At 37.9% G+C, this 13616-nt stretch overlaps 2 protein-coding genes across 15 annotated transcripts in view; one reads left to right on the top strand and one right to left on the bottom strand.

Moving 5' to 3' along the window:
- The window catches only part of LOC135195015 (putative uncharacterized protein DDB_G0282129), a 67801-nt gene extending 54241 nt beyond the window's left edge, over nt 1-13560 (top strand). For both annotated transcript variants that reach the window (XM_064221295.1, XM_064221294.1), the window contains exon 7: nt 8776-13560. In XM_064221295.1, coding sequence (XP_064077365.1) covers nt 8776-9213 — 438 coding nt within the window. In that variant the 3' untranslated portion in view covers nt 9214-13560. The remainder of the gene's footprint in view (nt 1-8775) is intronic.
- LOC135195016 (organic cation transporter protein-like) overlaps nt 6680-13616 on the bottom strand; it is a 113894-nt gene continuing 106957 nt past the window's right edge. For 9 of the 13 annotated variants that reach the window (XM_064221303.1, XM_064221309.1, XM_064221296.1 and 6 more), the window contains one exon: nt 6680-6868. The gene's annotated coding sequence lies outside the window, so the exon portion shown is untranslated. Of the gene's footprint in view, nt 6869-8821; nt 10353-13616 lie in introns of all 13 variants that reach the window. The other 4 variants (XM_064221308.1, XM_064221306.1, XM_064221298.1 and 1 more) reach the window with 2 other exon arrangements.

Here is a 13616-nt window from a genome sequence, read left to right as displayed (position 1 = left end):
TGCTCAGGAATCTCAGAAGGCCATTATTCTGCAAGAGGAAGTGGAGAAGATGATGGAAAAGGGGCTGTGGAACAAGTATCCATTCCATCAAAGGGCTTTTACAGCAGGATTTTCCTGGTACCCAAAGCCAACGGGGAGTGGAGGACAGTAATAGACCTGTCAACATTGAATCTGTTTATAAGAAAAACCAGTTTCAAAATGGAAACTCCAAAAACGGTTCTACAAGCAGTCAGGATCAAGGACTTTATGCTGACAATCGATCTGAAGGACGCATACTTTCAGATACCAGTCCATCAGTCTTCAAGGAAATTTCTCCGCTTCAGTCTTGCAGAGAAAGGTTTCGAATTCAAAGTCCTGTGCTTCGGATGGACAACGTCTCCTCAAGTTTTTACAAGTGTTCACTCTTGTGTCGACATGGGCGCATGCTCAGGGTATCAGGCTAATAAGATATCTAGACGATTGGCTGAGAAATTACTCAGGGACAGGGCAACCCTCCTGCAGTTTTGTCACAGTCTAGGTATTGTGATAAATCAGGAGAAGTCGCAGTTGGATCCAAGTCAACGTTTGGAGTATCTGGGAATGATTATAGACACAATAAAAGCCAAAGTATTCCCAACAGACCAGAGAATGGAGAAATGCAAACAAGTGGTGAATGCCTTTCTGGGAAAACAAACACAGCCAGCAAAGCAGTGGCAGGTAGTACTGGGAATCCTAACTTCCTTGGAGAAGCTAGTACCACAAGGGAGGCTACACCTTCAATCTCTACAATGGAGGATGAAGGAGTCTTGGTCACCAATAGTAGATCACCCGTACGAGCAAATTCCCTTGTCGGCAGAAGTGAGGAAAGACCTGATGTGGTGGGTGAACGACGACAATCTGACAGTGGGTGTCCCCCTTCAGCAACCCTCCCCGGACCTCTTGCTGTTCTCAGATGCTTCACTAGAAGGCTGGGGAGCCCATATGGAGGAGTTGATGGTGTCAGGAAAATGGAGTTGTGAAGACAGAGAACTCCATATAAACGTGCTGGAGTTAAAAGCAGCGTTTCTAGCTCTACAGGAATTCAGGGAGAGAGTGAAGGGACATTTAGTGGTATTGATATCAGACAACACCACAGTAGTAGCTTATATAAACAAACAAGGAGGCATAGTTTCTCGGCAGTTACATGTGATGACAGTTCGACTTCATCAGTGGGCTGTAGAGAACCTAGTAGACATCAGGGCCAGATATATTCCGGGAAAAAGAAACATAGTGGCCGACAAGTTGAGCCGCAGGGATCAGATACTGGGAACGGAGTGGTCCTTGCACCAACAGGTAGTGGACAGGATGCTCATGTTGTGGGAAAGGCCGATCATAGACCTATTCGCAACCAGGTACAACAAAAAGTTGGAAGTGTATTGTTCGGTAGTCCCAGACGTAGCGGCAGTAGCAGAAGATGTGCCACATCACCCTTGGGACAATCTGGACGTGTACGCATTTCCTCCCTTTTTTCTAATCCGTCAGGTTCTGAACAGGGTAATGCAGTCTCAGAACCTCAAAATGACCCTGGTAGCTCCTTTATGGCCAAAGGCAGAGTGGTTTCCAGACCTGCTGGAACTCCTAATAGACGTGCCGGAGAGTTACCCCCATGGAGCAACCTACTATGTCAGCCGCACATGGAGAGGTACCACCAGTCAGTGAAGTCCCTATCGCTTCACGGGTGGAGACTGTCAAGTATCTCCTCTGAGCAAGAGGGTTTTCGCAGAAAGCAGCAACTCAGATGGCAGGAAATATCAGAAAATCATCTGCGGCAGTATACCAAGGAAAGTGGTCGGCATACTGTGATTGGTGTTGTAGAGGGAACTTGTCTCCACTCAGTACCACTATTCATCAGTTAGCAGACTTTCTGGTATATCTCAGGACAGAAAGGCATATGTCTGTATCTGCAGTGAAGGGGTACAGGGCTGCCCTAGCCTTAGTCTTACGAATGAAAGGTGTGGACATTTCGTCTTCATGGGAGTTGGCCATGCTGATGAAGAGCTTTGAACAGTCATGTCCACCAAAGGAACTAAAAGCCCCAGATTGGGATCTGACCATGGTACTGAGTAGTCTGACAAAACCCCGCTACGAACCACTAAGGCAGTCCACAGATAGGAGCCTGACCCTGAAGACAGTCTTCTTATTGGCCCTAGCTTCAACCAAAAGGGTGGGGGAGCTACATGGCCTGTCATATCTCATAAAGCACTCGAGAGTTTGGAAGTCAATGGTATTCGAGTTTGTTCCAGAATTCGTGGCCAAGACTCAAAACCCAGCAATAATGGACGGCAGATTCGACTCCTTTTCCATACCTTCCTTGGTAGACTTTGTAGACAATGACAAAGATGAGATGCTTCTGTGCCCCATCAGGGTAATAAGAGAGTACTTAAGAAGGACAAGGCACCTCAGGCCGGGGTGCTGGAGGTTGTTCGTATGTACAGGACGGAACAAGAAGGAAGTGTCCAGGAATACAATATCGTTTTGGCTAAGGGAGACGATCAGGGAATGCCTACATGACAGAAGACAGGGGGTCAAATAGCCAGGAGAGGGCTAGAGCTCATGACTTCAGAGGCTTGAGTGCTTCTTTGGCATTTAAGAAGAATATGTCTGTGGAGAGAATTCTGAAAGCTGGTGTTTGGAAACGCCAAACAACTTTTACCTCATTTTATTTAAAAGACGTTGCCCATAGATCCTTGGACACTTTTTCCTTGGGTCCAGTGGTGGCGCCCCAGCATGTGATATAGCTCATCCAGTACCCCTGGCAGGTCAGTTTGTGTCTAGTCTAAGATGAAGGTATGAAAGTAGAATGAATGGGATGACTGGTCTTTTTTCTTTACTACTTTCTTTTTACTCCTTTACCTACGGGCAGTATGAAGGAAAGTACAGTGGACCCCCCGTATTCGCGTTCTCCAGATTCGTGGACTCACACATTCACGGATTTCTCTTGGGAACGTTTCCCTGCATTATTCGCGGAAAATTCGCACATTCGCGGTATTTTTCTATGGTAAATATCCACAAATTCCTGGTTTTTTTTGATGAATTTCATCATAAAATGCACTTTTTGTGATAAAACTATTAAAAAAACCATGTATGAAAATTTTTAGTGGGTTTTTCTTGAGTTTTAACTAACAAAATAGGCTGTTTTTAGCATTTTTATAGGGGTTCCAAACATTCGCGGGTTCTAACTATTCACGGGGGGGTCTGGTACGCATCCCCCGCGAATACGGGGGGACCACTGTACCATCATATGCTGGAACGGACTAGATGCAGGTGAGGTGGTCAGCCATACTGTGAAGTTATCTTAGGTTATAGTATACTTTTCAGTAGCAACACACCCCTCTCGGTAATAGGGAAGAGAGGGGTGAGGGTGGATCCAGATACAAAGGACAAGAGTAGTTTATGAGAAGGGAAGGTTCTCTGTTCTCCCATAATGTGTAAACCATAGAATGGTATCAGCACCCAGTGAGGGAAACCAATAGATTCGCTTATATCTTTGGTTCTAGGTTCATTGTCCATTCTCTTGGAATTCCCCTAATATTTGGAAATGGATAAGGTGGCAAACTCCCAGTCGGTTATAGAGACTTACGTCCCTCCAATAAGTAAGTCTATCCTAATGTTAAGACTGAAGTTTTGTTCCGTATATGAACAAATACCAAATTTGTAAACTAATTTGTATTTTTCATAACTAACAAACCTGAGGTCTTAACAGTTAAAGGCCCACCTCGAACCACCCCTCTAGCAGTCTAAAAAGGGTTAGAAATATAACTGGTGGGTCACAGGATGCCAAGGGCATTCTGGGTATACATGCCCCATGACCTGGTATAGATGCCAATAGTCCCTGGATCTCACAAGTGCAATTTTGACTCTATCGGTTTCCAGCTGGGCACTAGTAAATCCTAATGTTAAGACCTCAGGTTTGTTAGTTATGAGAAATACAAATTAGTTACAAATTTGGTATTTTCAAGTCAGTGGCCCCTGTGGGCTTGTTCCATATGAATAGGTTTCATCTCCTGATTAATAATAATGATAATAATGTGGTGCCATGGCAGTAGTTTAGCTTGTCAATGGACTGATTAAGCAACATTGGGGCTGGTCAGTTGTTGGATGGGTGACTGCAGTCCTCGGAGTTGATTCCTTGGGAAAGGATCTTTATCGTAATTTCCTGTCTACTCAGCTGTAATGAGTAGCTATCCCTGATGGGGAAGGGTCCAGCTATGGGTTAAATAGCAAAACTCAGCAATCATGGAAAGAAATGAAAGATTAAACGACAACGATGTAAATGGAAGCTCTGGCAGCAGAGAAGCTTCCATCCGGCAGCCAGGTTTATAGCCCAATGACAGGGAAGACGGTCAGGTACTTGGAGGTTGTCATCCAGCAACTGACTACCACAACGACAGTAACCAGCAACCAGAGACTGGAGCTATAGAGCAAACCAGAAGAAATGGACAAGAGAAGATAATAAGGAAATGTGGAGATACTACATCAGAAGCAACCCGACAGAAAGGGATACAGAAGAGGGTTAGTCAAGATCTGGAATGAGAAAAATAACACCCCTCAAACAGAACAGAAGCTGGGAGATCAAGTAAGGAACATAAAGAAAAAGAACTGGCTCTCCACAAAAGAAAGAGAAGAAATGGAAAAGAGAAATAACACCCTGCAAAGAAGGACGAGAAGATGAACTAAGAGATGACACCACAGAAGATGAGAGGAATGATTAATACCAACCAACGGCACACAAAGAAACATCGAAGATGTAACAGAGGTATTGGAATGGGTGGAAAAGATCAGAATATGGATGATGCCAGATACAGAAAGAACCAAGATTCCCCTCCATGACAGCCTACAACACAGAGAAATTAGGGGAGAAAACAAGCAAAGTTAATGAAAAGGAAGTGTTTTTAAGTTGAAATATGACCTAAATAAGTCTTGTTGTGAAGTAGACTTAGTTCTTTTTTTTCGTTCATAGATGGCGCTGTTGCCTGACTATCGGTACTTAGCCTAAGCACCGAGAGACCCTCATAAAATACAAACATAACAAATGTGCATCTTTTTCTCGGCTCTTTTAAAAAGTTATGCTTTACTTCACTGTATCCAATGATACTGTATGTATTCTCATATTACCATAGTATTATTAAATACAAACAGAGCGATCAATGCTTTTGTTTGGAAAAATCAGGTGAGGCCAGAAGCAGGTTATTTCGTCCTATTTGACTCGATTCAGGGAGATTTTCTTGCTTCTGTTCAGCGTAAATAGATCTATAGAAACTAAATATATAGGACAAACTTATTTTTTGTTATATGAAGTGCTTTTAAGCTGAAATATGAATTTAAATACGAATTGTTGTGAACTTGACTGTATTGCCTTCATTAATAGATGTTGGGAGCATGTTTTTTTTTTTGTGTGTAAAAAACATTCTGTTCATCATTTTCATCTTATTTTCGTAATACGAGATTTACATATTTTTTTATCGCCGTGAAAACAACAGTAAAATGTGTTCTTTCATGGCCAGTATTTTTATCACAATACTTTTCTGCCACTATTATTTGCAGTAGAATTGCATCCATGTTGCTGATGCACGATAATATATAGTTATTAGCAGTGTGAAAATGTTTTTTCTCAGGTTCAGCTACAACTGCAGCTTAAATTGAGCAGTACTATATTTCCTTGCCAATATTTTTTCTCAGGTTCAGCTACAACTGCAACTTAAATTTAGCAGTACTATATTTCCTTGCCAATATTTTCTCTGTGGCAAATAAAGGTATACAGCTAAAATATATAAGTTCTGTTCTACTTTATTAACGTCATTTGTAACATAATTACGGTAGTTTTTTACAATCATACGATGGCTGAAATGCAAGCGAAAGATTGATGTTATCAGATTTGGTTTGGTTGTTGTAGCAAAACAACTCTTATTGCTCAGTTGTTTATGGCTGTAGCATTTAAGTAACGATTATAATGTTACTAATGATACTTTTAACATTCCCTTTTGCTTTTTAAACTTATTTAAAACCAAAAAGAAAAGATAAATAAAGAGCTGGAAACATTAGCAGTCTGGAAAAGGTGACTTTCTCTCTCTCTCTCTTTCTCTTACTAGGCCAAAGTTTACCAGGAAGTTCATCGAATCTGACATTAAAAATTTGTAGAACTTCCATGCAGACCATAGTAAATGATTAGGCAAATGAAATTCCACATTTTCATTAGAGAGTTATTACATATTACGGCAAAATGTCTGGCCTTGACACTGTTTAAGGCATCTTTAACAAGTCTACAGCACCGTAAGGTGGATTGTGACGTCCGTAGACTTTTGAATTTCGGGTAGTGTCAATTTTCGGCTAGCGTCAGGCCCCCCAGGAATAGAACCGTGTCGTTAACTGGGTGTTGCCTGTATAGCTATTTATGATTATTGGGTTTGTACAAAAAATTGTGCTACAAAAAATGTATTGTAAATTTTTTTACCAATTCGTCTTTAGGTTACAGTAATTTTAAAATGACTGTTAAATCATTGAGAATGATGGACATTTAATATATTTATATTATTTATTAAATAATGATATTTTCTTTTATTTTGGTTTACATCCCAGGCATTTGTAAAATTTGCTTTGTTTGATTTTCTGATTCAGATTTAAGTAAGAATCATTTTTATGTAAAAATTGAGAATGATGGACCTTAAATTTATAATATTTATTAAAAAACATATATATTTCTTTTTATCTTGGTTTACATGGGTGTCAAGTGTAGCAAAGAAACAAGTAAGGTAGTTTGTGAGGTTGTTGATCTTTCTTTAGAACTTAGAAATTCCGATAACATCACAGGGCTTCATGCAGATTTCATCTCTTGGGATTCCAGTGATGACCCCTATAGGAAATGAAAGAAAAAGAAATATCTGTACATATTTGAAGTTGATTAGCATGGAAATGATGTCAGGAGTTTGTGGGAATTGAATTCAGTCTTACAAAAAGAGGGCTTGTTCAAAGAGAATTATTATTAAGCCATTTGAAAATAGAAAATGCTGCCATTTTCTGAAAACCATATGCAATAACGAACATAAATAGCAATTGTATAGTATATCATCATAAAGTTGAGTGGTGAAAAAAGTTGTAAATCTTTATGCTTCTTTAATTTTTTAAATATACTATAAAGTAATTTTTGTTCTTGGGTCACTTCAACATGCCATTTTGTCTACACAGTATTGCTTTTCATTTTTAAAGAAGCAATAATGAAGTAAAATTATTTGACTTCACAAAAAAAGACATTTTATTGTAAATTAGAAATTTACTGCAAGTGATAATAGGAATTATTTCTAAGCTCCTCAGGAATAATTCATAGTGATTGTTTTACCACTGACAAGCTTTGTACCCCTTAAAAATTATATGCTCCTCGGTGACCCCTAAATTACATCTTAAGTAAAAGTTAGAATTAAGCTTAATTAGAATGAGGGGTGGTTTATAATAACAAGGTCAACTAAAAAATTTCTTCTTACGGAAGCAAAAATGATTTAAGGGTTTGCCTAGATCTTGGAACTGAAAAGTTGCTTGTAACATTTTGAAACAAGAAGCTCTTGGTAATTAGTCCTTTGCCTCAGAAACTTTTGGAAATGCTAAGTTTAATGTTTCCTAGTTAAGTAAAATGAGAAGATGAACCTTGGATACTATGCAGAATTGGCAAAAAATACATGTGAAAAAACCAGTTGGAATTTTGTATTCTTGTTCCCAATGCTAAAATAATTTTGATATATGTAGTACACACAGTAAATATTTATGCAGAGAACACATGTAGAATTTAGAGTGTAAAAACAGAGGTTATTTGCTTCGGTGCAACAGTGATGATGATTATTTTTTTTTTTTGTGCAAGCATAATGGGACAAAATTGTTCGTTTCAACTGGAAAGAACAGAATCATTGGTTACATTTGTGATCTGCAGTTACTAAGATCATTTCACAATTTGTAACAATAAAATTTGAAATTATTGTTTGTGCTTAGTGTTTGCAAAGGTTAAATAATTTGTGACTGATGGAATAAGCTAGGCATTTATTGAATTCGGAAAAAACACATGATTAATCTGGGAAGCCCAGCTCTGTTGGAATTAAGAATATACAGTAGACAGGGAAACAGTTCAAGAGTACAGTGGGGAGTTTTTGAAAATAAAAAAATTGTGATTTACGTTAATTGGTGATTTTTGCTATTTCATTTAGTTGCTCTATCCATCCTAGAATAATATTCCAGATGAAGAAATTAAAAAGTCAGTCAATACTAAACTTTTCAGCCCATCCTCCCCCTATTGACATTTGCAGGCCTTATGGTAAATAGTAGAAGAGTTCTTTTATCACCAGCCATGTTTATTAGCATTTTTATAACCTGTTTTATTTATATTTTTTAAAAGTTTCAGATTATTGTAAAAAGAGTGATATATGTATGTTATGGAGTAATTAAATCATTTTACGAAAAGTTATAGGTCTATGGTAGTATTTTCATGTATTCCATACCTCTGCTATTTCTTCAATTGTATCAGGTTTTATTTCACTGAAAGCTTGTTAGAGAAATTTTCTTCATATTACTGTACACAAGTCAGCAGGGTCAGAATACAGACTTAAGGAGATTGAAATATTATTGTAATTGTAAAATTTATGGTTTCAAGAAAATATTAGCTAGTCTTGTCAGTATATTTTTATTATTATTCGAAATACTGAGCACTGTAGTATCTATTTAGCAGTGGTAACTATAGAATGTATAATATTGGTCCAAGTGATTTTCTTTCTTAACCAGGATGGAGCACTAGTACCTGAACCAGACAGAAGAGGGAAACACTTACGTCCAGTTAAGTCACCAAACCAGTTAAGTCCGTCTCATAACGAGCCCTATGTAAATAAAAGTAAGAAACAGAGGACTAATAACTGTAATAACAATAATAAAAAGAAGCAAAACAAAGTGGATAATAAACCTATGTATACTCCTCCACCACCTCCCATGGGTCACATTCATCCCCATTGCACACCACCACCACCTCCAGCACATGCAACACCCATGCAAGAGCCTGCCCACCATGCGTACATCCCAAATGGTGATATTTACTTTCCAGGCCACTACCTAGAGCCTCATCAAAGCATGGCTCCTCCAATGAATCAGATTCCTTCATGCCAAAAGGTGCTTGATGCTCCTGCCTACTTTATGGCAGGCATGAAAGAAAATACCTTCCATCAATGACTAGGCCATGGGCAGTACTAAATCTACAGATATGTCTTAATTTGGTCTGCAATGGGACAGCACCTCAAGCCATTTCATAGTACTGCTCTTTGTTGTATAAGGATGATGATTCTAAAGCATCTTTTGTTTTGATTCAAAGTGAATCGGTGTTATAACTTTGCTTTGTGATATGGAAATGTATTTCTTCACTGGATGAAGAAAAAATTTATTGTATCATGATGTTTTGACAAATTTCTGTATTTTATGTGCTTGTGTTCTTTTGGTAAATAGTGAAGGGAAAGTAAATCATAACCTTTCCTATGGCAGCTAAACTTTTTATTTTTTATTAAGTACATGAAAGCATTATTATTTTACCAGTGAATACTATTTTTTAAGTCTTAAGTAGGACTGTACTTGGGTGCCATTTTAACCTATTTTCTTTTTCCAGCGATGGATAAAGAAGCATATTGATATTACTGTTGAGGTGCTAAATCTCACTGTTACTTTGTAGAAGATGGTTAGCAGGATGGGTTGTAAAGCCCACAGTCCTATGAAAAGAATACTTAGTACATTCCAAGTAAGATGAATTATTATTTAAGTAAGGATATTGTATGGCAAGTGTGGTTACTGCGTGTAAAGTATTATATATATTACAGATAGAAAAATATTTATTTTGATTTTTATGGGTGATGAAGTAAAGCATCCTCCTACATTTGAAAATAGTGAATTACAAGATTCAGAACCTTATAGAAACTGTAGATAAAGAATTGAAAGCAGGACGGGTTTGCATTTGCATAGAAAATCAAATTTACGTGTTAACATGAAACAAAGTGGGAAAGTGTCTAGAATATGAATCAAAATTAATATGGCAAGACAGCACAAATTTACGAAAGATATGAATATGAATATAGTTTTAGATAATATATTACTTGGAAGCAGGTGGCCTCTTGTAAACTGAATAATTTCCTGTGATAGTGAATAAGGTTGTTTTAGTAGGTGTATATGTTCAAGTTGTAGTGTATAAACATTTTACCCATATTTTATGCCTCTTTTGGTACACTGGCTCTTCCCAGTTCCCAAGTCTTCGATTCAATTTGCCGTGTAGTTGATTTGCATCATCATAGAGCAGTATGTAATCCCGTTTGATTATTTTACCAATTCTTAAATGAATTGATATATGTATATTTAAATTGTTTCTAAAAGTAGTTTTAAAATAAGTACAGTATATCAAAGGGTTTACTTGCTCAAAAAATAATGTTTTTAAAAACTTCTTTTTTTATATATGTTCAATCATTTTACATTGTAGAGTTTGGTTATCTGAATGATTCAGTACCTGCTGTGACGAGTTTCACAAAGGGAAGATCATTTAGGTTTTAGTGAGTGGTTTCAGTTTATTGTGTCAGTCTGTCATATTTTTCACTAAATTATATTACGAGAAAATAAAAACCAACATTATTATTTACTCGAGAAACACGTTTATCAAGCTCGTTTCATCACAACCCTATTAATCATAGGTATCCCTTAATTTGCCGTTTGCGATTCCCCAGGCTTATCAGTTGTTTGACTACAGAAAGAAGAATGCATGCTCACACTAAAAGGATTTCTAGCCAAGAGTGTTGGCAGTTAAGATCCATGGCTGTATTACTTCCGCAATAATGAAGGTGTGCAGACAGCAACCATGGAATGAATTCTGCTCATGACTGCTCTGCAGTCTTCAGTGATCCACATTCTTTTACCAGGATTTTTTTTTTTCATCACAAACCCAATGACTGGTTTTGTAAATTCTAATATGTAGAATTTAACTAATGCCAACCCAACAGGAATCCAAATGATCCTCACCAGCTACCCAAAGGACTCTGATTTTCTTAAAATTCTGTTTACATTTGAGTCATCTTTGACTTCTACAAGAGGGAGGAATTCAGCTCCTTCACTATCCCTTCTAATCCTGTGCCCTCATCCAATAGACAACTTTTTACCTGCTAGGGAGGGTACTTGGGTCTCACCTGAAAAGGACCAGAAACTTTATGTCATAAGACAAAAGGGCACCAAGCCAAACATATGTAGACGTTATGCAAAGCAGTCCGTGAGGTTGGTATCCTTGTATGATGACGCCGTATTTTTCGGCAAGCAAGGGACTCCGATGACAGCAAGGAACACACCACTGACAGTACTGACTGTTTCCAAAGTCTTACTTTCTTCACAGCAGAAACACACAAATAAAAAATTAGTGAAGTGGCATCTCTGTCAGACAAGAAGCAGGGCTGACAACTGAAGAGCCTGTAAAGAACGTAATATGCTCTCTCCCTCAGAAAAGAAGATTTCTATCCTGAGAGAGGGTAGAAGAATCATATTTATGAGAGGATGGAGGGAAAGACGGGACTGAGCCGTATAACCCATGCCCCACTCACACCAAAATGACGGAAAGAGATGAAACAACAATCATGACTGTCCCTGCAAGCAGACATTATTATTATAAATGGTATGCCATTAAAATTCGTGTTGAAGAAGTGTGGGATTGTACACCTATGCTAGAAAGCCGAATCCTAGCATAAAAACTTGACTGCAATGCAAACCCTTATGTCTTGAACATCCTGAAACACGCAAATTTTGAAAGACTAAAACATTACTAAGTTCCCAGATAATGTGTAAGATAAAAAGAAAGATACATAAAAACATTAATGTCAATACAAATGTTTTCAAATTATCTTCAATATAACAAAAGTAAAATACTAAAGAACAAAAAGTAGCAGGGCCTTCTCTCCCTGAAGAGGCAATATTCCCTTGGGAGATGGACCAGCGTACTCATAACACAAGCGATGTCGAGGCAGAAGAAAAAGGCACATGTACTGCAATTTGCATCTGTCCCAAGGCAGGTCAACACGGAAAACACGGAAGGCCATCTAAAAACGTTGATGTCCGTGGAACTTCTGGGCTGAACAAGTATGAAACAATGTACAAGCTTCGATAAAAAAAAACCAGCTTGGGGGAAGGAGAGCAAAGCAACACTACTCTCCAAGGCAGTTGAAGAAAGACTGGTGCGTCACGAGGTTCGAAGCCTGGTCAGTGATCAACATCCACCTTGTATACACATGAGTGGCCAGATGACACAGATTCCTTGCTTTACAATCTTTGATTGTTTGTAAGCAGTTTCCAGCTGGCACTAGAAGATTATCCTATTGTTAAGACCAAAGGTTTGTTAGCTATGAAAAATACAAATTGATTAAGAAATTTGTAATTTTTCCAGACTGCAAATCAAAACACAAAACAGTTCAACAATTTTCTTGACTACTGTAGATGAATTAAAGGGCTTTGGGTTGTATCGCAGCCAGTAAAGGCTGCAAAAGTTGTGAATGCAACCCCATGAAGTAAGATCACTATGGCAGTACCACAAGTTGTATGTAGACTTGTGGCTGCTGGTGATAACTCTTAAAAACAAGGATATGCATGGAAAAAAGAACAGAATAACTGTACATACTGGTCTTAATGATCTTTATTTGTTAATGTCTTGCTTAACTCAACATAGGTTCCTCAGGTAAATAACCCTACTAACCAATGAGCTATGAAAAGCTTGGTTTCTAAATTGTACAGAGGTTCTGAAGCTAGAGTTTTCAGGCATGCACAAAAACCCATAATAAATTCAGCATCTTGTTCTCCATCCTAGTGTGTGTCAATAATTTCTTCTAAGACTCACGACTAAAGCTGAGTAAAAACCCTATAAACCCCTCTGAGTACCCCATGACGTTGGTAATACAATAGGTTGGTTAATAGTACAATATATTTACTCTTCAATAGTTGTATATTTTAACAGATGATATGTAAAGAAGTACCAATACTATTTTACATATACCTGATGGATGACATCACAGTGCTCACTGGGCCGGAGGTGTAAGTCCAACACAAGTCAGTAGCAGAAACCTATGTGCATGAAAGTTTGAATAAACTTCCAGTGAAATGCTGGGACTGTGGGGACCAGAAGTCATATGGATAATTATTTTCGTTGGGCTTAAATAATTTTTGCTGCTACCATAAAATTGCATAAAATGGTGTTATAAAGTTTAAACGTCCCTTTTGACAAAACCCGCGGAAAATGACTGAATTAAAAAAGATGCAAGTGGAGATATAACTGTGGGTGATTACAAGCATCAAGCTTAATTACTGTATAACAAGTTCAGTACTGGTTGTATAGTAATTGCTCCCAAACCCACAAGTCTTGTTATTTCTCATTCAGTTTACAAGAAGTTGAGTATGTGCAAAAGAACTCATTCTTCTTTAAGGCAGTCAAGAGACTGTTGAGCCTGGGGTCAAGCAGACTACAGTATAAGGCGTATGCATGATTAATGGGCTTGTATAAAAGATGTAATTTTTTTTTATAAAAAAAAATGTGATTTCTATTTACAAGAATTTGATGCACTTGCTTTTAATTG

This window comes from Macrobrachium nipponense, chromosome 15, assembly GCF_015104395.2.
Source record: "Macrobrachium nipponense isolate FS-2020 chromosome 15, ASM1510439v2, whole genome shotgun sequence".
In the NCBI taxonomy this organism is placed as follows: domain Eukaryota; kingdom Metazoa; phylum Arthropoda; class Malacostraca; order Decapoda; family Palaemonidae; genus Macrobrachium; species Macrobrachium nipponense.
The sequence above is the reverse complement of the archived record's forward strand: the minus strand, read 5'-3'. Positions and strand labels throughout refer to the sequence as shown.